General features: G+C 48.3%; 1 protein-coding gene across 1 annotated transcript in view; it reads right to left on the bottom strand.

Moving 5' to 3' along the window:
• Window positions 1–984: 984 nt before the first annotated feature.
• The window catches only part of LOC125947727 (uncharacterized), a 74,714-nt gene continuing 48,908 nt past the window's right edge, over window positions 985–26,790 (bottom strand). The window contains exons 3-4 of the mRNA XM_049672982.1: window positions 16,186–16,253; window positions 985–1,097 (exon numbers count right to left, since the gene is read on the bottom strand). Coding sequence (XP_049528939.1) covers window positions 985–1,097; window positions 16,186–16,253 — 181 coding nt within the window. The remainder of the gene's footprint in view (window positions 1,098–16,185; window positions 16,254–26,790) is intronic.

The following is a 26,790-nucleotide window of genomic DNA, read 5'->3' on the forward strand; positions in this document are numbered from 1 at the left end:
CATTGGCAGCGCGACACAAATCGCTCATCGCACAAGTCAGACGTAACAATTGGCTTCTCGTACCACTGGGTAAATGGGTAATGCCATAGAAGAATCAGTTCTTGGGCTAGTTGGTCACTCGTCATGTTAAAACAAATTAGAATCCCAAGAACACACCCATAAAAGCAATCACTTCAAAAAGACCCTCCGGCCACGAGCCCCTCTGCCAGGGGAGTATTTTTGGAGTGATTGCGTGAAGGGGTGTGTGCGTGCATGAGGGTCTCTTCTTTGCGCTCAATTTTTTTTTTTACCAGAAGAGTAATACGATGTAAGAGCCCACTGTACACAACTGAATGATTTTGAATTATTGTTTTCTGCCACTCTTTGTCAGCGAGGCCGTTGGTTTACATAATGCAGCTGTCAATGTGAATTCATCCTCGTCCACGTTGTCCGCGCGCAAGTAGCGGTGTCTAAGTTTATGAAGTGTTTCGAGAGCCTACCCATGCGGCTGTGCTAGCGTTAATTTTTTACAACGCTCGTTGCTGGAAATGAGGGGACGCACTTGTAAACAACATAAAGGCATTTCTTTATGCCCGCGTAGCGCTGCGTGCTCCGCTTCTGTACGCGTACAGCGAAGAGCGTCGAACGAAATAAGTGACTTCCAGTACTTCAAGGAACATTTGCAGAGAACATGAGCACAGAGCGAATTTTGTAACGATTCATTGCATTTTACCTCTCTATGATTCGTCGCATCGAGTATCCCGATAGGACAGTCCGGCCTCGTCTAACCCACTGACGCAGGAAAAGCCGACGCCCTTGACCCACGGATCAGATTTTGGCGAGCGTTCTTGCCACTATAATTGTGCTACTTATGTTTCTGGGCACAGGTTCACTTTATAAACAGTTTCGTGAGTTGCGTCTAGCCACTTTGGTTGATCCCCATCACTACATCGGGACAATATCCATTAGCTAGTTACGAATCGTTTCGTTATAAGGAGGTTTGACTTATTGCATTAAAAATCTGTAAGGCCTCTTACGGTGCCCTAGGTACTCAAGGTCAGCTATCACACAGTTTTCGTAGTCGGTATAGTAGATGACGCCTTCAAACGGAGTGGGATCTGTAAGATAAAATCAAAGTACAAATTGAAGTTCATTACAATGTCCATTTAGCTCCAGGTCTCACGCTTAGTATATACGTATATGCTACATAAGTAAAGCAAGCATCTTCAGAGCGTTTAGATTTTATCCATTCAAACATTGCGTTCCGTGAGGTGGAAATGGAATTTGGAATATTACACTTGACATCTCTTTACAACGCACCCCAACTGAAACTGCCGCAAAATTTGAAGTAAGAACAACGCATCGCGTGTGTTATGTTGCCGCGAGAAATCCCGGCTACGGCGGCAGCAGTTCCGATATCGTGTAGAATGCGAAAACATTTTTGCACCATGCTTTTTGCAAACCTTCAGAGCCTCCAAATTCACACGATTTGTTCACAACCTCACGCTACCATGTCCTACGGAGCCTTTCTGTACTTTTGACTTTTGAGACGTTAAGCCCCATCAATAAAGCTGTCATGCTGCTTCTGTGAGTTGATTGATCGATGAGTAGTCTCCACATTCAGATCGAAGCAGCCATTTCATTGGCTTTATGAAGGCTATCCACTCGTTAGCTGTAGACTTAGTATGCAGCAGCCTTAATGACACCAGAATCTTAATTTTCTGCGGCGTAATTTGGGAAATATAGGTGAGCAGTGTTTTTAGTTAGCTCGATTTCCTGAAGCGCTGGGCACCTTCAATTTTAAAATTTACCTGATACTAAAAGAAAAATAGACACAAATGTCTTGTTCTTCATGATCACGCGCCTTATGCGTCAGCCGCACAAAGCATATCAAAGAGAACAACTGAACACAATCAAGAATCATTTTGGGAATGCGCTGTTCAAGTTTCATAACTCTATAGACAGAAAGTCACCATACTCATGTAAGAAAATTAAATTATGAGGTTTTACGTGCCAAAACTACGATCTGATTATGAGGCACGCCGTAGTGGGGGTCTCCGGAAATTTGGACCTACTGTGGTTCTTTAACGTGCACCTACATCTAAGTACACAGGTGTTTTTGCATTTCGCACCCATCGAAATGCGGCCGCCAGTGACCGGGATTCGATCCCGCGACCTCATGCTTAGCAGCCCAACGCCATAGCCACTAAGCAACCACGGCGGGTCATAGCCATTTAGGGGTTTCATTAGTAAATATTTAAGCCTATGGCTCCAAAATACAGGGTTCATTAGGAGAGCTATCAAAATAGTGGGATCGTATAATTTGAAAGTGCTTCATGAAATTAGGTGTTTTGTCAAATCATTGAGTCCAGGTAACTATCACACATTTAAATAGGTAAGCAAAGTAGAGGAAGCAGTCACGAGGTTGAATTTTAAAGAACATTCACATGTTTTATTGCACTTGCATTAAGAGAATCACTGAGGCAAACCAGTTCACAAAAACTGTTCATGAGGCTCTCCCTTCCTATTAAAGAGTGTCGCACACTGAGTATGGTCCCTGCTCAAAGATTAGTGTTAGTGTATACAAAGAACAGGCTGCCACTTGAGATATCGCACCGAAATTGATGACTATACGTTTTCCTCGTGATGTATGGCATACTGCGCCGCTTAGCGATACAAATGTTATCTCAATGGGGCGAAAACTTGTTTTCATCATGCGCAAATTATCACAGTGGGCTGCAAGCTAAATGTGGAAGCGCATAGGGAAGCTAAGGTGTTGTATATGTGCATGTGAGAACGGAAAAACGTTGAGCAAAAGTCGCACAGCAACGCGCACTGAATATTTTCCGTCGCTTCAGTTGGCCCGCATAAAGTATTTGATAACGTTGTAAATAAATACTAGAATTGGTAAAATATATGTTCCTAATGTAATGACGTTTAGTTAAAGGTGAGAAGCGGCAGATAAATAGCAGCCTAGCAGCAGCGAGCAGCCCGAGCTCTCTTGTAAATCACAGCACGGGTCGTCGTCGTGTTCCTGAGCTGCTATCGGAAACACGAGGCGCGTCCGCTTGATTACATTGGCCCGGGTGTGAAACGGAGCCGCCCTGGCGACTCAGGCAGTAGACAAGATGAGGGGGTCAAAATAAGGCTTCAGCCGGCTAACAAGCACTGTCTCGCGACCTCCACAACGAAGGTCCAGCGATGGTGTGACGGGCTCAACGATATAGTTCACGGAGGAGGAGGCGTCGATGATCCGGTATGGACCGTGGTACCGCGCAAGTTCTTTAGAAGAAAGGCCGGGGAGGTGAGGCGGTATCCATATCTAAACAAGGGAACCAGCAGGGAAGATGGGCGTGGCCTGATGACTGTGACGTCTTGTCTTCTGACGCCCCTGATCCTCGCTGGTCAACGAACGAGCCAGCTGGCGGCAATCTTCAGCGTATCGGGCGACTTCTGAATGGGTTGTACACTCGGAGGCGTCAGGTCGGTAGGGCAGAATAGTACCCAGAGAACATGAATGATCGCGCCCATACAGGAGAAAAAAAGATGAAAAACCGGTGGGCGCTTGTGTCGTGGTGGTATAAGCGAAAGTAACGAACGGGACTACGGTGTCCCAATTGGTGTTGTCAGACGAGACGTACATCATCAACATGTCGCCCACTGTTTGGTTGAATCGCCCCGTGAGACCGTTCGTTTGGGGCTGATACGCGGCCGACATCCGGTGAATGATCTGGCACTCGCGAAGGAGGGATTGTATCGCTTCTGACAAGAAGACACGACCCCTATCGCTGAGCAGTTCTCGAGGAACACCGTGGCGACGGACGAAGTTGCGAAGAATGAACATCCCAACTTCGCCCGGTCGCGGCGGGAAGAGCCGCGGTCTCGGCGTAGCGCGTCAGGTGATCGACGTCAGCAATAATCCAGCGGTTTCTGCATTCTCTGTATGGGGGAGCGGGCCATAGAGGTCGATGCCTACGCGGTCGAACGGTCGAGCAGGACACGGTAGCGGCTGTAGTGGGCCAGTAGGGCGCAGAGGGTGAGTTTTGCTTTGTTGATGGCGGTCCATGATCCAACGTACTGCTGGACAAACCCATACATTCCACGCCAGTAATATCGTTGACGCAGCCTTGTGAAGGCTTTTAGGACGCCGGCGTGGGCGCTTTCAGGAAGTACGCGCAGATATCGGAGCGCATGTGACGAGGGATAGCCAGAAACCATTTCCGACCGTCAGGCATATAGTTGCGGCGGTAGCAGGTGCTGTCTCGCACGGCAAATTGGGCTGGTTGACGGTGTAGCGTCCGCGTTGAAGAAACGACTGATGGAGCGGCAAGGTAGTCGAGCAGCAGGGCAAGTGATGGGTCCTTGCGTTGCTCGGAGGGCATGTCAATAGCGGTCAGTAGTGACAGGTCTGAGGTCGGAGAAGGAACGGAAAGAGAAGCCACATAAGGCGTCATTGGTGAGCGGGAGAGCGCGTCAGCGTCGGAATGCCTTCGACCAGAGCGGTATACGACACGAATGTCATATTCCTGCAGGCGAAACGCCCAACGGCCGAGGCGGCCTGACGAGTCTTTCAAGGAGGAGAGCCAACAAAGGGCGTGATGGTCAGTGATGATGCTGAAAGGATGGCCAAACTTGCCCAATGCCCAAATTATGGTGAAGCATTCCTTCTCTGTAACGCTGTAATTATTCTCAGCTTTTTTAAGGGTACGGCTGGCATAAGCCACGACGTATTCTTCATTCGTGGCTTTTCGTTGGGCCAAGACCGCACCAAGGCCGACCCCACTGGCGTCGGTGTGAACCTCTCTCGACGCAGTTGGGTCGTAATGGCGAAGAATCGGCGGTGAAGTCAGCAACTCGCGTAACTTGCCAAAGGCTTTATCACATGCTGATGACCACGCCGAAATGCCTTTGCTTGCGGTAAGCAGCTTCGTCGAGGGTGCGATAATAAAAGCGAAGTTCCGGACGAAGCGTCGAAAATAAGAACACAGGCCTAGGAAACTTCGCGGGGCCGTGATTGATGTGAACTTCGGAAATTCGGTGACCGCGCGAAGGACTGATGCCTTACGTCCTGCCTCGGAATGAACGCCGCTATACCTCCTCCTCCCTTCCTTCAGGGCATTGGCGTGCCGGTAATTCCGTGGCGTGATTGGCCATGCAGGTGTATATCGACGCTGCCTCTAAGGACACAACGCCGGCGCACAAGAAGGCGCTCCTGCTGAACGCTTTGGGAATGGAGGGCGTCCGGATATACTTTGCCGCTGTTGAAGACCAGACGCAGGCCGGCGCTGATGGAGGCACCAGCGACGCCGAGGCAGTCGACGTACTTGAGGAGGTACTAGCGGTACTCGGGAGGTGTTTTGCGCTCGAAGAAGACGAAGTCGTCAAACGATTACAATTCAAGGAGAGGAGACAAGGTACGAAGAATCTACTACGACATTTCTAAAAGACCTCCACGGGCTTGCAAGAGCGTGCGGGTTCGGGACAGCAATGGACGCTATGTTCAGAGATCAAATTCTCGGCGGACTACTGTCCAACCCGGGACGCCGCAGATTCATTCAGATGGGTAACCAGTTCACCTTTGAAAAGGCTTTGGATATTGCAAGAGAAGCACGCACGGACAAGTTGATGCAAGAACTCAGCATTCTTCAAGTAGACGCGGTAGTACATCAGAATGGACCGCAACAAGGTCGACGCGATGACTGCGACGTGACATGCAAGATGGCGGCCTTCCCCCCCCCCCCCCCTCAGCCGGGTCAAGGGCAAGATGGCGGCAACTGGTCCAGCCTCCCACCCCGGCCGGGTCAAGATGGCGGCCAACGCCGCGAGCTTCTCCGACCGAGCCGAGATCAAGATGGCGCGTGGCGAGAGCGAGGAGGTGCGCCTCCTCGTCAGGGTAGAAGGCAACCGGGCGCCTCCCCTCCCTCCGCATCGTCGTCGACTCTGGCCGGCGGCTGCTTCTCTTGCGGGTCGCCACATCACTGGGCCAATTTCCCAGTTTGTCCAACGCGTCGCAGGTTCTGGACTTGCGGAAAGAAAGGCCATTTTTTCCAAATGTGCCGCTCTGCTGAAGACACCCCAAAAGTCGTTGACACGGTTGAGACGCGCGCCAGCGCAGTTGCGCATACTGCGACCCTCCTACATATTGAAGACGCTGTCGGCGCCCTGGCCCTCTTGCGCGTTCCCGTGCTCGTCAACGACGTGGTGTTGCCACTTATGATTGACACAGGGGCGGCGATGTCCCTAATGCAGCTTGGCCACTGCCACCAGTACCTCGCGCGCATCCCACTTCGACCGTCACATCTGGTTCTCCAAAACTACTCGGAGCAAGTGGATCGAGATTTTGGGATCCTTCAAGGCGGAAGTACGATTACAGGACAAGTCAGCACCTGTTACATTTTACGTCACGGAAAGAGGCTCGTCACTACTTGGGCTCGATGCCATTAAGGCATTGAAGAATATAATTGACGGCGAAGCCTTATCCCTTACCGAGGTCTCGTCCAGCCCAGTGGTCTCAGGCGTTACGTCGCGTCGGACTGGTGCGAACTTGTACGGCACAGCGGACTTTGCAACTATGCCGCAGGCCAACCCCCCGTTTGACGTTGCTGCCAGCGAGTATGAACCTGTGCCGAGTGGTAGAGCCTGCTGCTTCTGCGGACTTGCACAGTGCAGCGGACCATGCGACTGCACTCCGGCCACGGAGGAAGATTATTTAGGAGTGGAAACTCCCGTCAGCGCGGTCGCTCGCGTGCGACCAGATAACGTCACATTAGGATGCGCCGACGGGGGCGCATGCAGTGGCGGCGCTTTGCGACACACTTCATGCAAGCAGCAGCAAAAAGAAAAAATCACAGCATATCCACGGGGTGAATGATGATGAGTGGGCGAAGCTCCGGAGGGAATCATCGGATCTCCCGCTTAAGGGGACGCTAGCACAAACGCGTTAGAAACGTGCAGTACTCTCTAGTAAGGGGGAGCGGCCAGACCAGCGTCTTACGCAGCCATTTACACATGCCGGAACGTGCACCGCGTTTGCCGATGCCATCAAATGACTGCTGAGAGAGTATACCCCCCGTATTCATAAACGCTCCTCGACTTGAACTTGACTTGCCACCGCCTTGGGCAGCGCGTTCGAAACGCGTTGAAGGTAAGGCGGAGAGGCCACAGCGTCTTACACCAGCTTCTTACACGGGCCGTAACGCGCTAGCACAAACGCGTTAGAAACGCGCTAGAAACGCGGCCTTTCGTTAATGTTGGGTATTTATTGCTATCGTGGTGCGTGTGTCTATGTGCGCTTCGTGGCGTAGTGGGCTAACGCCGCGCGCTCGGAAGCGAGGGGTCCCTGGTTCGATTCCGCGCTACGGACACAACTTCGGAATTTTTTTTCTCATTTTTCTCAGACTGGTTACACACTACTACTACTACGACGGGGACAGAACGGGTGCCACTATAAGGAGCTTCGCTCCTAAAAGCAGAAGCCCGGCGGGCTGCTCGGGCGCGTTCTCCTCGGCGGCGTCCGTGTCTCCCGCTCAAAGCAGACCCCAAGCAGACGACACGGGCGTTCGGCGTTCGCTTCAGCGTGCACGCCGTAACGTTGTTTTTGTCGGCCTTTAAGTCAAACAAGTTGAAACAATAACTATTCTTGTCGGTGTCTGTTCGAGGGCCGTAATACTAACAGCGCTGATACGTGCAGTGTACCCTTGTTCAGAATTTGCTAGCCTAAGATGGGACGCAGGTGGGACGCGTGAGTGCCCTCAGTAGAACTTGTGAGGCACGCGGCCTAACGGGAGCATCGCGCACGGCCGTGAACGGGAGCAACACACGTGACCAGTTGCCTTGGCAACCAAGACGGCGATAATTTCTTTCTCGGCCGCCAGGCGCCGCCAGCATGATAGTGGCTACGCGGGCTTGTGACAATTTCTGGTCGCCGCAACTGACAGAGTTTCCGCTCCTAAAGGTTTCTTGCTCCTTGACTCCGGCCTACTTCAGTGCCGACGAGCGTCTCCCCGAAGCAAGCGTCACGACAAGCTCCACTTACAAAACACGTGAACTGTCAACCATCTGCTCAGTGCCGTGTTGAGCGCATACAAACAAAATATTTTTATAACCGTACGCTTGCTAAAGCACAAACCCGTACCAGAAAATTTGTTCAGCAAGCAGATGCTGTTACGGTGGATCCTGCAGTGAATTCCCCAGTGTCATGCAACTTATCTCTTTCGCGGGTGTTGCCATATGTACCTCGTACAGTAGCTCGCTTGAGTGTAAGGCAACAGAGTCTGGCATGATTGTCAATTCAGACTGACGTGCCCGGTCAATTTGCACCACTCGCAGCACCCACTGCAGAGCGTATTCTACAGTCTGCTCCTGTTCAGGCACCGATTCAACGTCCGGCTGTGGTGCCCAGCCAAAATGGTGTCTACAATTCGCCTAATAGGCGTGTAGCTGAACCACACAGTCCAAATCAGGCCTCAGTGGCTCCAATGCAGGTCCCTGGGCCCACACATTTGGAAAGGAGTAATGGTGCCAGTGCTAACATTCGCAAATGCCATTCTATGCTTAAAATCGGATATCCTGTCGGGTTTGAAAGTTAAACAAAGATCAGTAGGCCGGTTGGCTTTGGGAGCCAACGGTAATACCACAAATGAGGCAGTACAGGGTGACATGGGTTGGGCCTCTTTTGAATTCAGAGAAGCACAGAGCAAACTTAGTTTTGAAGAAAGGCTCAGGAACATGGATGAAAATAAGTGGGCTGCTAAAGTGCAGAAGTATCTCTACATGAAAAGCGTGGACACAGAATGGAGGAAGAGGTCAAGGAAGTTGGCAACAAAGTACAGGATAATATAAACTGTAAATATACAACCAGAAGTCATCAGAAAGAAAGTGAGAGAAATAGAGACCGTGAATTGGATGCAAAGAATGGAAAGAAAAGGACAATGGAGATTTACAAGAATGCGAAGAAATTAGAAGGGAAAATCTGTACGATAACACAAAGGGCAGTGCCTTGCTATTTGAGGCTCGAGCCGGGTGCCTAAGGACCAAAACATACCGGAGCAAATATTCGGAACTAGATGAGGCATGTGTATGCTGCAGTAAAGATCCAGAGACCATTCAGCACATCCTAATGGAATGCGACGGGATCCACCCAGCGAGAAACGTAGGTAACGTGCAACACTCAGAAGCGCTTGGGTTTAAAGTGGAAGAAAACATCAACAGATCAGCCGTAGAGATAAGCAAGGAACGATTAGAGTACTGGTGGAAAAAAAAAGCAGGGAAAAGATGGATACGACCTGATCTCTTAATATCATAGGTAGCGGTACAAGGTAAATTTTTGAGAAATAAAAATAATAATGAGACTATACAAAAATGCTGGATAAAGAACATGTATAGTATACCTGATTAAACAAGCAGGCTGGGTGACTATTTGTCGCCGCCCCGTTTCAAAGGGGATAACAATAATCATCATCATCATCATCATCACCCTACTATATAAGGAGCTATCTACGCCAATAAAGGAGTTCTTCGCCGTCAGTACCCATCTGCGTCTGCTTGAGTTGCTCGGCCGCCGTCCCGGCGTGCCGCCGCGTTTCCCGCGTGCCCCGCTTGGCATCCATGGCCACCACGCCCATACAACAGGATGGCCGTGCGACAGCGGCACCATAGTTGAGCGGCGGAGGTGTGATGCGCGACGGGTTGTCGGCATAAGACAGCGGTGCCGTCACATGAGCTGGCGGGCGAACGGGGGTAAGTACATCAGATTTTTGGGCACGGATGGCTTGTTGCACGGACGAAGTCAGTGTTGGGGCAGGCTCCTGGCTGTGAGGAAGCAGCGACAGCTGGCGGGCCACTTCCTCGCGAATGAAGTCCTTGACCTGAAGGAGCAGAGCAGAAGGATCAGCATGGCCAGCGGCAACTGCAATGGCCGAGACCGAGTCAGCCTGTGGTACGTTTTGGCTAGCGATGTTACGTTGGCGGCGCAACTCGTCGAAGCTCTGACACAGGTTGAAGAGAACGGCGGTGCTGGTTGGACTCTTGGTCAGCAGCATTTGAAACGCGTCGTTCTCAATATCCTTAAGAATATGGTTGATCTTCTCGTCCTCCGCCATCGTTGGATTAACACGTATGCAGAGATCCAATACATCCTCAATATACCTGGGAAAAGTCTCGCCCGGTTGCTGTGCTCACTCGCGTAGACGCTGTTCGGCGCGTTGCTTGCAGACAGCGGGGCGGCCAAACACTTCGGTTAAATGTGTCTTGAATGCGGACCAATTCGAAATGACAGATTCGTGATTCCTAAACCAATGTTTTGCGACGTCAGCAAGGTAAAAGATGACGCTAGTCAGTTTAGACTGGTCGTCCCGCATATTGTGAGCGCTTACACGTCCATAGGAGGACAGCCAGTCTTCGACGTCATGTTCTCCGCTCCCGCTAAAGATGGCCGGGTCACGCTGACGGTCAACGCCGGCGCAAGTGACATTGGCAGCCGTGGGTACAGACGGTGCGTAGGTCGCGTCGGTCACGGTGTCGGTGGGCAACGTTAGATTGCGGAGCTCCAGGGTCACTTGAGGGATACCCAGCAATCACCACCAAATGTTATGATGTTTATTAAAGGTGAGAAGCATCAGAAAAACAGCAGCCTAGCTGCTAGCGAACAGCCCGAGTTCTAGATGTAGATGTAGATGTAGAGCCTTGGAGTTACTGTTCTCTTGCAAATCACAGCACGGGTAGTCGTCGTCGTCGTCGTCTCTGAGCACGAGCATCAGAAACACGAGGCGCGTCCACTTCATTACAGCAAACAATTTGATTTAGCACATTATCTATATGCTCCCCAAAGATGAAAAGCACGCCTCACATTGCTCCTTCCAAGCCTAGATAACATGAGTAAAGCCAACTCTTGAGACTTGCCTAACTATGACCTCCAATACCATCAGTACAGGTTCATTTTTGCATATGAAAAAACTCCCCCCCCCCTTTTTTTTGCCGTAAAGTACGTAAAAACGGTGAGTTGTTGCTTCTGGATTTAAGAATCGGTAAGATGATAGCGGCGACGCTTCGCAAAACGGTCATACGAGGATATTATTCAGCATGGAAGATGACGTTGAAGGACACATGGAACAAGGCGTAGTTACCACATTGGAGGCGATTTTCAGGAAGGTGGCAAAGGATAGCTTCACTCATCGCGGCTTGGTAGAAACGGCGGGATGCGTGCAGTTCACTTCCTGGAGAGCATATAAAAAACATAAAAGTACCGATGAATATGTGTCAGAAATAAATGCTTCAAATCATATCTCAGTTTGTATTTAATAACCCATACACACCTTACCTTTTCGACCTGACCCAGGAACGGGTGCTGTCTCTGTGTCTCCTTTATTCGATTACAATGACGCAGTCGCCGAAAGCCCAGTCTTAAGGCACTCCAACCTGAAACACGCAAGTGGCTCCTTGCGGTTCTTCGGCGTGCCGGGTCTCTCCTGCCCAGGAACGCCGTCCACGCTTCCTCGGTTGTAGAGCAGGTCACTCTACTACCGTCGCAAGCATTCACGGCACCATCCGGGGACGGCGTTCAAGCCTCCTCGGTGGTACTAGGGCAGGGCTGTACCGGTGATCTCGTCCAAGCCATCGCCAAGCTGAGACACCAGCTTGAGCTTATGATGAACACCTTCGCATTCCTCGGCGGTTGTTGGGCCTCTCAGGGAGACAGTGCTTCGCCCCCCCCCCCCCCCCCACGTCTCGGACCTGTCCGGCCTGGGAACGCCGTCCACGCTTCCCTTGGTGAGGATATCCTCCCAGGCACTACTTTGACCTCTAAGCCACCAAGGTATGTCATCGATGCTTCTTTGATAGTACAACCGGCTGCCGTGACTACCACAACAACCGCATTGTCCATGACCACCGGCCCTAGTTCCTCAGGCCGCTGGACAGGCAGTATGGCGGAGTTGAGGCAGCCGTGATTCGACTTCTAGTACCCGCCGTTCATGAAAATACCTTCGTTTCGCGGTTTTTAAGACGAAGCCATCCTTTGGGTTCGCAACATTATCGCCTTGGGTGATCGTCATGCCTCGCCAGACCACAAAAGACGGCTGTTGCAGCAAAACGACTTTGCGGTGCCGCAATGGCATGGGACAACTACGAAGCAGTCAAGTAGTGGTCCTGGTCTGAATGGAGTGTGGCACTGACAGCTGTTTTCGGCCGGCTTCCTTATGCCTGTGCTGACTCCGACCAGTGCATTTCTGCGCATGGCGCTCCTGAGAGCTACGGCTTCGACGCTGCGGCAGGTGTGCCCGGCAGCAGCCCTCAGGCAGAGAGGTCCGTCGCAGACACTGACTAAACGGGTGTCGTCGTCGGTTCTACCGAAGGCGGTGGGAAGCGCATGGCGACCATCGCTCCTACTTCGACATGGCCGTCTACGCCAGCCGATCTTCTGCGACTGCAATACCGGGAAGCTCGGCAGCAGCACGATCTCGCCGCCGCAGCTGCACCCAACAAGGTTTTGGCCGAGAGGCTCGTGGCCTGCCCCGCTGTAGAACCCGAATGCGAGATACGGTTCCCGCCGCGTGTCTCGGACTCTGCTTGGGCACCCGGCACCACACCATCACTGCCAGAACCCGAAATGACATCCCATACACTACTGTTGGCGACGCCATCGCCAAGATCCACAACAGAACCGCACTCCTACTTCAAAGCAGTCATTGGCCGAATGCGTAGCTGTGCGCGCCGCGCTGAGTGAGGCCTCCCTGAAGAGACCGAAGGCGCGTAACACGGCTGTCAACCTCATCGAGGACGTGCCCATACGCGAAAGACACGAAAAACGCGCACGACGTGCAAGAGGCCTTAAGACGCTCAAGAAATCATTGCAAGATACCATCGCAAGAGACCGCAAGAGACAGGCAAGGAAGCAGATGCGCAAGCAACCATCGGCTTCAGAGCGGGCTACCCTTATTCCACCTTCGGACAAGGATTAATCAGCATCAGTTGGTATTTTGTTGACGTCAGCCTATTCGAGCACATCAGTGAGACTTGATCAGCCAGCGGCAACCGTGCAAGGGCGCACGGAACAGCTCAACAGAGCAGCTGTGCATTGTACAGAATATCCTGCGATATGTGCCCATCCGCGACGGGATAATCGCCGGCGAAACCTGCGACCAGCGCGCAAAAGTCTGTGCCGCCGGCTAGAAAAGGTGGTTGCGCATTGGACGGCTCACCAACGACGACCGCGCCCCCTCGACAAGTTGCCTCGATCCTAAAGTGTCTGGTTACAAGTGCGCCGTATACTTGCAGCATAGCCGAGTGTAAAGACGAAGTGAACTTGGCATCGGGCGCCAGGGGAGGAGACGACGAGGCAGATAATAGAACAGCTGACCCAGGAACGCGTGCTATCTCTGTCTCCTTTATTCCATTCCAATCTCTCTCTCTCTCTCTCTCTCTCTATATATATATATATATATATATATATATATATATATACAGGGTGTTCTAGCGAACACTTTCAAAATTTATTTAACGTTGCCTGTGGCACATTGCCCAATTCTAGTTAATGAGCTAGTCTATTCGAAGAGGCGGACATTACTTGCACAAAAATTGAAATGCATAATCGACTAATTCACAAGAAATTACTTATTAAGTTTTAACTAATTACCTGATGGCCCATATTGCAATTTACAAATTGTAGCCATAGAGTTCGCATGGCGGATCCACTTAGAATTAATTCTCAGGATGACACCAGTTTCGAGATATTGATTCCCGAACTTTGCGGAGAAATGCATTAACGTTCCAGTTAATTTTGTGCTTCAATGCATAAAGTGACGTTTTGTTTAGAACCTAACTGGAACGTTCGCAAAGTTCGGGAATTAATATCTCGAAACTGGTGTCAACCCGAGAATTCGTTCCAAGTGGATCCGCCTTGCGAACTCCACGGCTACAATTTGTAAATTGCAATATGGGCCATCAGGTAATTAGTTAAAAACATAATTAGTAAATTTCTGTTAATTATTCGATTATGCATTTCGATTTCTTGTCCAAGTAATGTCCGCCTCTTCGAGTAGACCAGCTCATGAACTAGAATTGTGCTATATGCCACAGGCAACCTTCAAGAATTTTTGAAAGTGTTCGCTGAAACACCCTGTATATAGGTTAAAAGAAGTGCAGGCGCACGTAGAACAACACAAACATTGTAATTTCGATGATTCGGCTGGGGTGCCGCTTTGGAAGGCCGGACCCCAGCCGAACCATCGCAATTGAAATGTCTTTTTGGTGGCCTGCACTTCTTTCACCTTATTAAACACCGGATCCGCGGAAATGCTTCTTTCACACACACACACACACACACACACACACACACACACACACACACACACACACACACACAACACACACACACCACACACACACACACACACACACACCACACACACACACACACACGCACACGCACGCACACGCACGCACCACACACACACACACACACACACACACACACACACACACACACACACACACACACACACACACACACACACACACACACACACACACACACACCACACACACACACACACACACACACACACACACACACACACACACACACACACACACACACACACACACACACACACACACACACACACACACACACACACACACACACACACACACACACACACACACACACACACACACACACACACAGCTACACATATATACAGGGTGTTTCAGCGAACACTTTCAAAAATTCCTAAAGGTTGCCTGTGGCAGATAGCACAATTCTAGTTCATGAGCTGGCCTACTCAAAGAGGCGGACATTACTTGCACAAGAAATTGAAATGCATAATCGAGTAATTAAGAAAAATTCACTAATTATGTTTTAACTAATTACCTGATGGTCCATGTTGCAATTTACAAATTGTAGCCGTGAAGTTCGCAAGGTGGATCCACTTGGAACAAATTGTCGCGATGAAACCATTTTAGAGATCCTAATTCCCGAACTTTGCGGAGAAATGCATCGGCGTTCCTCTTAGTTTCTTAACAAAACGTCGCTGTACGCATTGAAGCACAAAATTAACTGGAACGCCAATGCATTTCTCCGCAAAGTTCGGGAATTATTATCTCGAAACGGCTGCCATCCTGAGAATAATTTCCCTGTGGATCCGCCTTGTGAATTCCACGGCTACAATTTGTAAATTTCAACGTGGGCCATCACGTATTTAGTTAATTAGTGAATTTTTCTTGATTAGTCGATTATGAATTTCAATTTTTTGTGCAAGTAACGTCCGCCTCTTCGAGTAGACCAGCTCATTAACTACAATTGGGCTATCTGCCACAGGCAACCTTAAATAAATTTTGAAAGTGTTCGCTATATATATATATATATTGCTGGTGTCACGCGCCACTCTATTCCTGAAAATTTTGTGGAGTGGAGGAGGATTCCAACTTGCGACCTTCAGATTAGAAGCCCGGTGTTCTACCTCTGCTCCACGCCACCGCTCTGTCGATAAACATTTCTTCAAAAAGTAAATTAAGGTACATAGAAATTGGTGCCGCACAACATTTGAGTACACGTGGGGTAGTTAAATACAGACCACTAGATTTACTCCCATCACTATCCTTCAGTAGTTTTTCAATTCTATTAACACTAAACTCCACCGGAAGCATAGGCGAAATATTCATAATAGGTGGAAGAGCATGGCAGGTGTATTTGAGTAAGTATACCGAATCAAAAAGGTTGTTTAGGCACGCAGCTTTATCCCTTTCATCCATAATTATATCCGTATTCAATCAAGTCTACGTAAGCCATTTGCGCTGTAATATGAAACATTACAGTTATGAGAATAAAAAACAGTTCATTTGGTACTTGCGAAAAATGGGAAAAACTATGTGCCGTGAGTAAAACGTATCTAACCAGACGCAAAGCACTGACGAGTGTCCCATATCCATAGCAATGGCCGATCTATGAAGAAGATATTTTAGTTTATGAAGAAAATAAATATTACTTACAAATTATTAAAAATATAACAGTTGCGAAAGCAAACCTGAGAGCAGCTGCGTCTGCCAAAGTCGGAAACATCGTTCTGCTTTGTTGACATCATTTTTTTGCAAATATAAAACGTTTTCCACTCGGCATTCATCATAGTGGGGTGTAGGAGAGTCAACGCTTAAGTATGGAGACGATCATGCTTTTTATACAAATGAAGCAGAATGAAAACATTTTCTCACCATCCTCTACGGTAAATGTCAAGGTTCCGGGTTCTTCGCCTGCTGTGACGTAGAAAGGAATTGCCCTCCTGCGCACGTGATGTAAAGTGCAAAATGTATTGCGTCTGCTTGAACGGAATGTTATCTGTGCTCCTTCTTCCTCGAGCAATGTCAACGGTGAAAAGGACGGTAAAGCTACCTTACAACCAAACAGTCATTAGAAAACGTAATACTACAACCGTAATATGCAAGTCAAGTTTAAGTTTATTGGCTTTCTCAATAATAATTCCTGGAAAAAATTTGCGCATTTAAACAGCGGAGACTGAAGCAACAACCGCTGCAGCTGTCCCTGCAATCTCTATTTCGAAGTAACTGATGAAGAGGAGTGGTGTAAGAGCATCAAACTACTTTGTAGCCGAAATTTGAACAACTCACTGAGGCTACTGTGGTCACGCCACTAATGAGACAAAATTTAAAAATGGACCCATGCTCATTCAAAATGCCTGAATTCAACAATGAGTTGCATTCGTTACGTGTGCACAAATACGGCTACAATATCATCATAGTTTCATGTACGAGGAATGAACTTAAAATTTGTTAACCCTATCACTTGCCTGGTTATATTTACTACACCGACAGGGGAACAGCACAAAAAACCACGACAGACAAAAAGGGAGACACACATCAGCGCTGTCTCCCTTCTTGTCTTTGTGCTGTTCCCCTGACGAGAATGAACCGACTATCCCAAGCCTCTACGGTGTTACATTTACTACAGTTCAATAATTTTCAACAGAGTATCACCATTATATTCGCCCGGCAGGAAGTACAAGAAACCTATGAAACCTATGAAAACAATTATGTTACGAGGAAACTCAAACACAAACCCCTTTCCAGCATTTCTACCATACCAACACGGCGCGCTCGGGTCATTTACTCTCGGAAATGCTGTCCAGATGGCGTTCGCATCCTCGGCAGGTCAAATTGGGGCTTCGCCTGCCTAATGCGTTTTGGACACGCGCGTGCGTCGGGGCAATAGGAAACAAATAAAATAATAAAAAAGGTGCTAGGGCCTTCACATTTTTATATAAGACGACTTATATTGCCCCTGGAAAAACGTCTTCCCAGCGATGCATTTCTTTTTAAAAGTGAAGCCGACTTTAAGGAGGATCGGAGTAAGCTTGGTCTTTATAAGCTGGCTTTCCCACGTTCTTTGTTGCGGTTAAGCCCACTAAAACAAAACTGAATTGAATTATGCGGTTTTACTTGCCAAAACCACGATTTGATTATGAGGCCCGCCGTATGGGGGACTCCGGAAATTTGGACCGCGTGGGGTTCTTTAGCGTGCACCTAATCTAAGTACACGGGTGTTTTCGCATTTCGCATCCATAGAAATGCGAACGCCGTGGCCGGGTGAAACAAAAATGCGGTGCGAAGGGGGCCCGATAACGCTGTCGCGTTCCACTCTTAAAGGCAAAGCTTAAGCGTCCTCCAATTTTTTAAATACACATCTAAATCGCACATTGCGAAAACGTCCACGTGAAACAAAACTGCTAACATATAAATCGCTCATCCGACCTGTTCTCGAATATGGCTGCCCCATCTGGAACCCTTATAATGTATCTGACATTAACACTCTAGAACAGTTCAAAAGAAAGCAATTCGTTTCATATACCACTGTTATGACCATTATTACTGGAACTTACCCTCATGTCACCTTGTTGCATTAGGTCTACAACCTCTGCTCGAGCGGTGTGGTCGTGAATGCCTTAAATTGTTGCATAATCTCATTAACACCCCCCGGATACTAATTAAGGAACAAGTATGGGTCTCCTGCCAAATTGAAACCTACTAGGGTTACCCACAAACTTGACCTTGCCTCATTTCAGCCGCATACTACCTTATTTAGGTACAGCTACTTTCCTCGTACAATTGAAAAATGGAACTTACTACCATGTAAAACTAGGTCGCTGCCTTTAAAGGAACTTTTGTATCAGGTAAATTGATTCATGCTATGTTTATTATTACTTGTTGTACCTTTGATTTTGAAACAATTATAATTTTTACGGTGTTGAAGTTGAGTTATGCAGAAAAATGTTTTAATGTTGTATCCAGTGTACACACCCACTCCTGCGATAAATAAATAACTACCTTCGGGTGCCTACACCCCACAGTCTACTGTCTAGAACACGGATGATGTTTTTTTTCTAGAATAGCTTTGTCAGTAGAGTGCTTGTGTTTGTAGGATCAAAGTCCACGCTGTTTTTGCAATCCTATCAGAACAAAAAAGGACGAGGATAATCTTAATGTGGTGTTTCAGAGATGGACACTTGGACTAACCAAAACTTATTCAGGGGTAGGGACGGTTTTATTAAATATGGCTTAAAACACAAATCTGGATGAAAAATGCAGACTTCAGCTGCAGAGCATTATTCAAGTTAGATGAATGCAGTGAAAATGCCTTTAGTGGTGGTGTTTGAGCTGGTAGGATGTCGAAAAGGAGATAGAGGTTCTAGCCAGAAAAGCGCGACAAGGACTACAGTGCAGCAGGAGACATAATTAGAGTTCTTCTCCATTTGCACACCAATGCAAGCGCAGCACACTTGGAAATGCCGTTGCTCTGCGCGGTTGTTTTGGCAGCTTGGTTCCTGCATATGAGAAGGGGTTGGTTATAAACATACAATCATGTTAACGCACATCAAAACCAGCTTACGTACTGTATTCGTTTTCTTCAGTTGACATTTCATAGTAAATCGATTCGTTAAAATTTTTCATTGTGTTCTGGAACACGAATTTCGTTTTATACATTAATGAGCTTGGACTGTATTCATTAACATTGCAAATATAAATTTTAAGCTGGTCTGGCGTTTGTGCAGCCAGACCGACATACAGCGATCTAACACTTACATAATGCACCCACTAATAGCTGGAATTTATGCAACAAAGATATGTTACCTGCATCTGCTACCACTTGCTAGAAGTTTATGTATTAGGACCTTTGTCACTGCTACAGCCTTTTTTATCACAATAAAAATAATGTGATGTACAAAGACTATCCTCTGTTCTATTGTTATATATGTTTTGTAATGAAATAAAACATTCCATTCACCTGCGTACTGGTGCAGGTATAATTATGAACGCGATTTCATGGTTGGTAACTTCCTCGTTAGGCACATATGTTAATAAGCATGATAACGTAATTAAACTGCATATTTTGAAGAAAGCCTCACGTAATTATTGGTTATGAATTTTAATACCAGCAACTTCACACTTCCCACGCAAAATTACAGTGCACTTTTTATTTTCTCTAGAGCAACTAGCTGCATGGAATTATAGCAAAAAAATAAAGTGAACGAACCTGGTCGTTTATAGAGAACCTCGCTTTGCTGCTCTGCGCTTCGCCGTCCTTGGAATTGCGTAGTCCGCGATGTGCCCGAGTATTGAACTGCTCAGGTGTGGCGAACGCCGGCGCTCGCGCAGCCAGATCAGCATGTTCGAAGTGCGCCGCACTTATTTATCGCGTCGCGCTTGAACTGATGCTGCTTTGTATGATCACCCGCGAGAAACACGTCAACGAAGAATAGAACTCGCATGAAGAACACACGTATGCAGGTCATCAACTGGCTCATGCACGGAATAAGACGACAGGTCAATGCACTTGCTGGCAGTCTTCTTGGCAGGACGGCCGATCTGTCTCGGCGCCGCAGTACAATTACTGCATTGCCGAAGCGCTCCAGAGGATTGTACCGGTCCGTAAAACGATGCCCTTGAAAATGCGCAGCATCGTTAACGAAAGAAAGGCTGCGGAGGCAACTGGCTTCCATTGGTAGAAGCGGAGGAGGCGAGCGACAGATCACAACGCAGCCATGTTTACACACTGACTGCACTCAAGGAGCGATTCAAGGTAGCTGCGGGGCTACCTTGAGGTTCTCTAGTAAAAGCGCTCGAGCTTTCCTTCACTCGAGGCGCGTTTCGAATGGAGGGCTATTTGCAAAATGAAAAGCCGCCCTCAAGAAGCCTTTCGAAAGTAGGGCCGAGTCGAGGTACGTTTGTTAATATGGGGGTCAGTCTTGCACGCACGCATCATCCGCTGATTCGTCCGTGCAAGACTGACCCCCATATTCACACGATGACACCAAGTGTTGGTCCACACCAAAACTTGGTCTCCGGGACTGTAGCGCACTTGCAGGTGACGGGTGTTATAGCGCCGCGCATCTGCGTGTTGCTGCTCACCGATGTGCAGCCGCGCGAGCTGCCGAGCCTCCTCAGCGCACTGAGCAAATTCTTCGGCGTCATTAGTTAAGTGCTCGGCGTCGTGGCACGGAAGCATAGCGTCCAGCATTGTCTGTACTTCGCGGCCGTAGACGAGGCGAAATGGCGTGAAGCGTGTTGTTTCTTGTAGGGTGGTATTATACGCGAAGGTCCCATAAGGCAGGATACGATCCCATGTTTGGTACTGGACGTCGAAGTAAATAGATATCATGTCTGTGATGGTCATGTGTAATGGCTCCGTAAGGCCGTTGGACTGCGGATTGTAAGCGGTCGCCTTTCGATACCTCGTGTTGCTTAGTTGAAAAATTTCGTCCATGAGCTGTGCCGTGAACTCCGTTCCTCTGTCTGTGATTACAGTGGATGGGGCACTATGACGCAATACAATGTGACAAATGAAGAACTGCGGTACCTCAGAAGCCGTGGCTCGTGGGAGCGCCTCTGTGTCGGCATAGCGGGTTAAATAGTGGCGACAATCACCCACTTGTTGCCGTCGGTTGACAGAGGAAAAGGCCCAAAATGTCCTAGCCGACTTGGTCGAATGGTTTATGGAGTGGTTAAATGGGTTGCAATAAGCGGGCGGGCGTCAGGGGTGGTGACGTTCGTCGCTGACATTCATGGCAGCCTTTAACATACTGTTTCACGCTTGCCGAACGCCCGGGCCAGTAATACATCTCGCGCACTCTAGCAAGCGTTCGTGGGGAGCTGATGTGGCCAGATGGGGGCTCGTCATGGCAAGCGAAACGAATATTGTCCCGCTAGTCTTTCGGAACCAGGCGCGTAGCCAGGGGGGGGGGGGGGGGGCTGATGTGGCTTCAGCCCCGCCCGAAATTTTTTTCGTGCCGGCATGCACCGCCGACCGAAACTACCACCGACGCCGGGAATAATAATAATAATAATAATAATAATAATAATAATAATAATAATAATAATAATAATAATAATAATAATAATAATAATAATAATAATAATTTACTTCCCATGCAAAGAATTGCATGGTGGGGTTCTGGATAAAAAGTTGCACGCAGGCAACTTGACCAGCCCAAAAACCCATCAAAGGCAACAGAGGGCGTCGGGTGCTCACATGTGAGTAAACAGATGGGAAGGTGTCAATTTACAAAAAAAAGTGTATACGAGACAGGTAGTAATACACTTTAACAATTAGAAAAACAAGTAGTCCGCAATAACAAGGAAATATTGTATTTATACATGAGCAATATAGATTACATAAAGAAAGTCTTATTATATGAAAACAGGAAGAGAAATAGGGGGAAAAAACATAACATAGCACTATAATCAGTGCAGCATAAACTAAAGCAAACAAAGGGGTGGAAAGTCATACAGTATTGCATATGAACAAACTCATTAAACAACAAGGATTAGTTTGACTGAAAGTAGTTGTGCAGGCTGCATAAGGACAGGTCTATTTCTCGTAAGGCGAGGTTATTGAGTAAAGTCCGAAGTGTATGTCGAAGCATTTGTTGACCATAATTCGTTCTTGAGTGCGGAATGTCCCGTTGTTCAGGTGTCCTAGTGTCATAGGCTGCGACATGTTCGTGTAGGCGAGCTATGTTCAATCATTCTGCATTCTGTCTACAATGTCTTTTTCACGCTCGAAAGACATTTCGGCACGAACATTGCGAACTCGGGCTGGATTTTGTGGCCCATGGGGTGGTTTTCATGGCACCTGGGGTCACGTAACGCAAGGAGCCCCATCCGAGCACAAACTTTCAAGGGCTTTTCGATAGCGAGCGGGCGCGTTGCGGCATCTCGCAGCGGCCGCGGAATCTACGGAGCGCATGGATTTCAATTCCGAAACTGTATGGGTGTAACGTTCTCATAAACTTTTGACGCGAAAGGTGCACTGACATGTCCAAAGGCGTGCTTTAAAAGATTTTCAATTCTGGAACTTTATGGGGTTAATGCTGTTATAAACTTGGACCAACATGCGTGCACTGGAGCCCTGGTGTCCAAGCCGTTCCAGAAATGAAAGCACGCGCTCGCAATCTTCCACACACACGAAAATACTAAATATTACCGTGACTGTGAGCTAGCAGCTGATAATTTTCGCCAAATATTTTCAGGACGCGTGCCCAATGTGATCGATCAGCTGGACCAGCGCAGGCAAAGTAAAATTTGAGAAAACAGGAAAAGGAAATGGCCTATTATTTAGGAAATTCTTTTTGCGGGCTGCAAGATCTGACTCTCGTTGGCCACAGATACAGTGGCCCTATGGATTTAAGCATAGGCCCCGCTGAAAACACAGGTATTTTCAGAGCGCTTCTTCGCATGCGAGCTGATTGTGGAGATACATATCTGAAGAACCATTTGGAAAGTTGCCCCAGTAATGCCTCGTATTTAAGCCCAGATGCACAAAACCAAATTATAGAAATTTGTGGCGAAATTATGAAAGAAAGCCTAGTTGCAAAAGCAGGCTGCTTCTCCATACTTCCTGACGAAACAACGGACATCGCTGGGATCGAACAGCGTACTGTTTGTGCAAGGTACCTAAACAAGGATGCCAACGACATCGAAGGAGTATTTTAGGTTTTGACAGCGGAATAGATGCCCTGTCCCTTTGCGACTGCAGGTTCTATGTAAATGTGTACAAACTGTTCCAGATTCTAGTCACCCTTCAAGTGACCACTGCCAGCGCAGAGAGAATATTTTTTAACAAGAGTTTACTAAAAAACTACTTGCGCTCTACAATGTCTGTGGAACGCATGGTTAGACTGGTGCTTCTATACACCCACAGAGACGTCGGCATCAACGTGTCCGAAGTCATTGACCGCTTCGCTCAACTTCCCCGCCGAGAGGAGGAGGAGGAATGAACGTTTATTGTTAGAAACAGCGAGAAAGTGTTCTTTCTTCGCCCTAGGTGGGCGGCTCTCTCAGTCCAGAAAGCCGTTGGCTAATGCCGCAGCCCGGGCCCGGTCCACCAGACTTCGCTGATCCTCCAGGCTCTGTGCCGTTAACATTGCCTCCCACGTTTCTTCGGTGGCTTGTATTGTTTCTGAGGCATCGTCTTGACTGTTTTTCTCGCGGTGTGGGCACACCAACACCATGTGTTGTAGGGTGTCTGGTACATCACAATATCGGCATAAGTATGAGAATTTAGTGGGATGCATCCGGTGCATGATAATTCCATGGACATATGTATTTGTTTGTAGTCTGCGGAGGGCGGTGGCTTCTTCCTTGCTTAATTTTGGATGTGGTAAAGGATATTCTCTTCTTTCGAGTCGGTAATGTTGCAGTATTACGGCGTAGTTGATTGGAATGTCCTCCACCCTCGTCGATTTCCGGATCCCGTGCGGCAGGAAATCCCGGCTGGTATGTTCTCAGGAGACAGCATGTGCTGCTTCGTTTCCTGCCAGGTGTTCGTAGCCTGGGGTCCATACGACGTAGGTTTCGGGTAGTTCTTGGCGTCTTAATAGCTCTTTTAGAATTTTCACGGCTGCGGCAGAGATTCGGCCTTTTTGTAAGTTTCTACATGCCGTTTGCGAGTCGACTCAAGATGATTGCTGTTTCCTTGCATGTGGCGATGCCGAGAATGATGGCCACTTCCTCCGCCGTTTCTGGATTTCTGGCCGGTATGGTGGCAGCGACTAGCTCATTCCCTTTGTTGTTGGTCACGGTAATTGCGTAGGCTCTTCTACCTGGGTATTTTGCCGCATCTGTATATCTCGTGTTGGGGTTCCTTGAGTATTTCTTGCTTAGCGCTCGAACTCTTGCTTGTCTTCTGTCTTTGTGGTGTGTTGCATGCATGTTTCGAGGTATTGGAGCGACTGAAATAGAGTCACGGAGAAGTGGTGGCAATCGGGCTTTCACGTCTGAGTCTGCTATAAAGTTTTCGCTGTATGCGAGTTTGCGAAGTACTGCTCTTCCTGTTTGAGTCAGCTTAAGGCGTTCCAGCTGGCTGGCCCTGTGCGCTTCACTCATTTCTTCCCAGGTGTTATGGAGGCCAAGTTTGAGTAGTGTCGTGGTTGAGGTCGTACTGGGAAGTCCTAGTGCGCTCTTGATTGCCTTTCTGATGACGATGTTGAGTTTTTCAATTTCAGCTTTCTTGAGGAGTAGATACGGGGTGCCATATGTTATCCGGCTTATAAGGAGTGCTTGGATAATTTGGACGGTTTCTTGCTCTTTAAGTCCTCTTCTTTGAGTGGTTATACGCCTAATGAGATGAGTTACTTGTGTTAGGGTCTTCTGAAGCTTCGGAAGTGTAGCTGCGCCAGAACCATCTTTATGTAGGGTGAGGCCAAGGACGCGGAGGGAGTCAACTTGAGGTATATCGATTCCATTGAGTGTGACGTTGGGATCTGGGTCGACGTAGGCTGGTGGTCTTCCCCGGGTCCTTGCCTTGAGTATAAGTAGCTCTGATTTTTCGGGGGCGCACTGGAGACCGCGTCTTGATAGGTACTGTTCTATCAGATCGATTGCCTCTTGGAGGGTAGTTTGCTGTCGGCCGGTTGTCGACGCTTTTGTCCATAACGTTATATCGTCTGCTTAAACATCGATGACATCGATGGCTTAAACCTTCGATGTCATCGAGTTGTTGCGGGAGCTTAATCATAGCGAGGTGAGAACAGCAAAGGTGAAATGACTGAGCCTTGTGGAGTGCCTTTGTTGGGCATTTCGAATTTGTCGCTTCGGATGTTGCCGATGCCCACCGTAGCCGTGCGGTCCTTGAGAAAGTCCTGTACGTAATGGTAGGTCCGGATTCCGCAGTTTGTGTCTTGGAGATTCTGGAGGATTGCATCATGCTTCACATTATCGAAGGCTCCTTTTACATCTATTGCTAAAATGGAGAACTTTTTGTGGCGTTCTAGGTAGTCCAAGAGGTCTTCCTTGAGCTGTAAAAGTATATCTTGGGCTGAGAGGAGCTGTCGGAAGCCAGACATTGTGTCAGGCATGAGTCCTGAGTCTTCGAGGTATGTGGTGAGGCGATCGTGAACCATGTGTTCGAGAAGCTTTCCAGCGCAGGAAGTCAGGGAGATGGGCCGTAGGTTGCTGATTTGTAGTGGCTTGTTGGGTTTTGGAATCATAATGACTTCTGCGTGCTTCCATTCTGCCGGGAGCTTACCTTCTTCCCAGCAGTTATTCATGTAGTCGAGGAGCCCATTTAGGGCCTTGTCCGGGAGGTTTCGTAGGATCCTGTTGGTCACCTTGTCATTTCCTGGCGACGTGTTACGGGTCAATTTGGCAAGAGCGGCGTGAAGTTCAGGAAGCGTAAAAGGACTGTCTAGGGTCAGGTTTGGTTCGCCTTTGTACGGTCGGGGATCCGAGACCTTGGGGGCATTGTCTCCGACAAGTTTACGCTTGAGTTCTTCCAAAATTTATTTATCAGTTCCTGGATGAGAGTGAATGATTTTCTTGAGGTCATGTCTTTGTTGTGTCTTGGTTTTGGTGGTAGCTAGAAGGGCTCGCAGTATATGCCAGGTCTTCTTTGTGCTGAGTGTGCCTTGAAGTTGGTCGCACAGTTTATGCCAGTTCTGACTGCTGAGTTTATCTCCGTATTCTTCTGCTTGCTTTGTTATGTGGGCGATCCGTTTCTGCAGTTTGCGGTTATGTTTCATCTTTTTCCACCGCCTCAGTAGGCCTCTTCTGGCATCCTAAAGATGTAGGAGATGAGAGTCTACGGCCGGTGTGTCCATTGTGAGTTGGATGACTTTAGTGTGCTTCTCCGCCGTCTTGACCACTTCGGTGAGCCACTCTTCAATATTTTTGATGTTCTCTTCTATGTCATGCTCTCTAAAGGCCTTCCAGTCCGTCAGCCTTGCCGTTCCGGTTCTGCTCGGCTTCTTATGGTGCAGGACTTCTAGCTGAAGAATGTGCTGATCGCTGCCGAGATTTTCTTCCAGTCGGGTCCATTCGGCCTTGGAGATACCTATTGTAAAGGTGAGGTCGGGATTTGTATCCCTGGATACACTGTTGCCTATTCGAGTCTTTAGTTTAGGATCATTCCAGAGTGTGAGGTGATTCTGTTGTGCCGAATCGTGCACTCGCGCTCCTTTCTTGGTCGTGTGCTGGTAACCCCATGCTGTGTGGGGGGCATTAAAATCCCCCTTAATTACAAGTTTATGGCCTTTAGATAGCCTTCTGGCTTCCGTGATGAACTTTACAAAGTCAGATAACGGATCCCTGGGTGGACTATATAAGCATAGGACATATAGACTTTGGTGTGTTTTCTTCTCAGGTAGCACTTCCACTAGGGTGTGTTCCACGGTTGTTCCCTGGATTGTGCGATCTTGCGTGGTGAGATTTTTCTTCGTCAGGATGGCTGTTCTCTGAGATCCGGTGTGTGTATCATATCCCTGTAAGCGTAGATTGGTCTGATAAGTTTCTTGGATAGCGATGATATCT

This window comes from Dermacentor silvarum, chromosome 8, assembly GCF_013339745.2.
Source record: "Dermacentor silvarum isolate Dsil-2018 chromosome 8, BIME_Dsil_1.4, whole genome shotgun sequence".
NCBI classification, from domain to species: Eukaryota; Metazoa; Arthropoda; class Arachnida; order Ixodida; family Ixodidae; genus Dermacentor; species Dermacentor silvarum.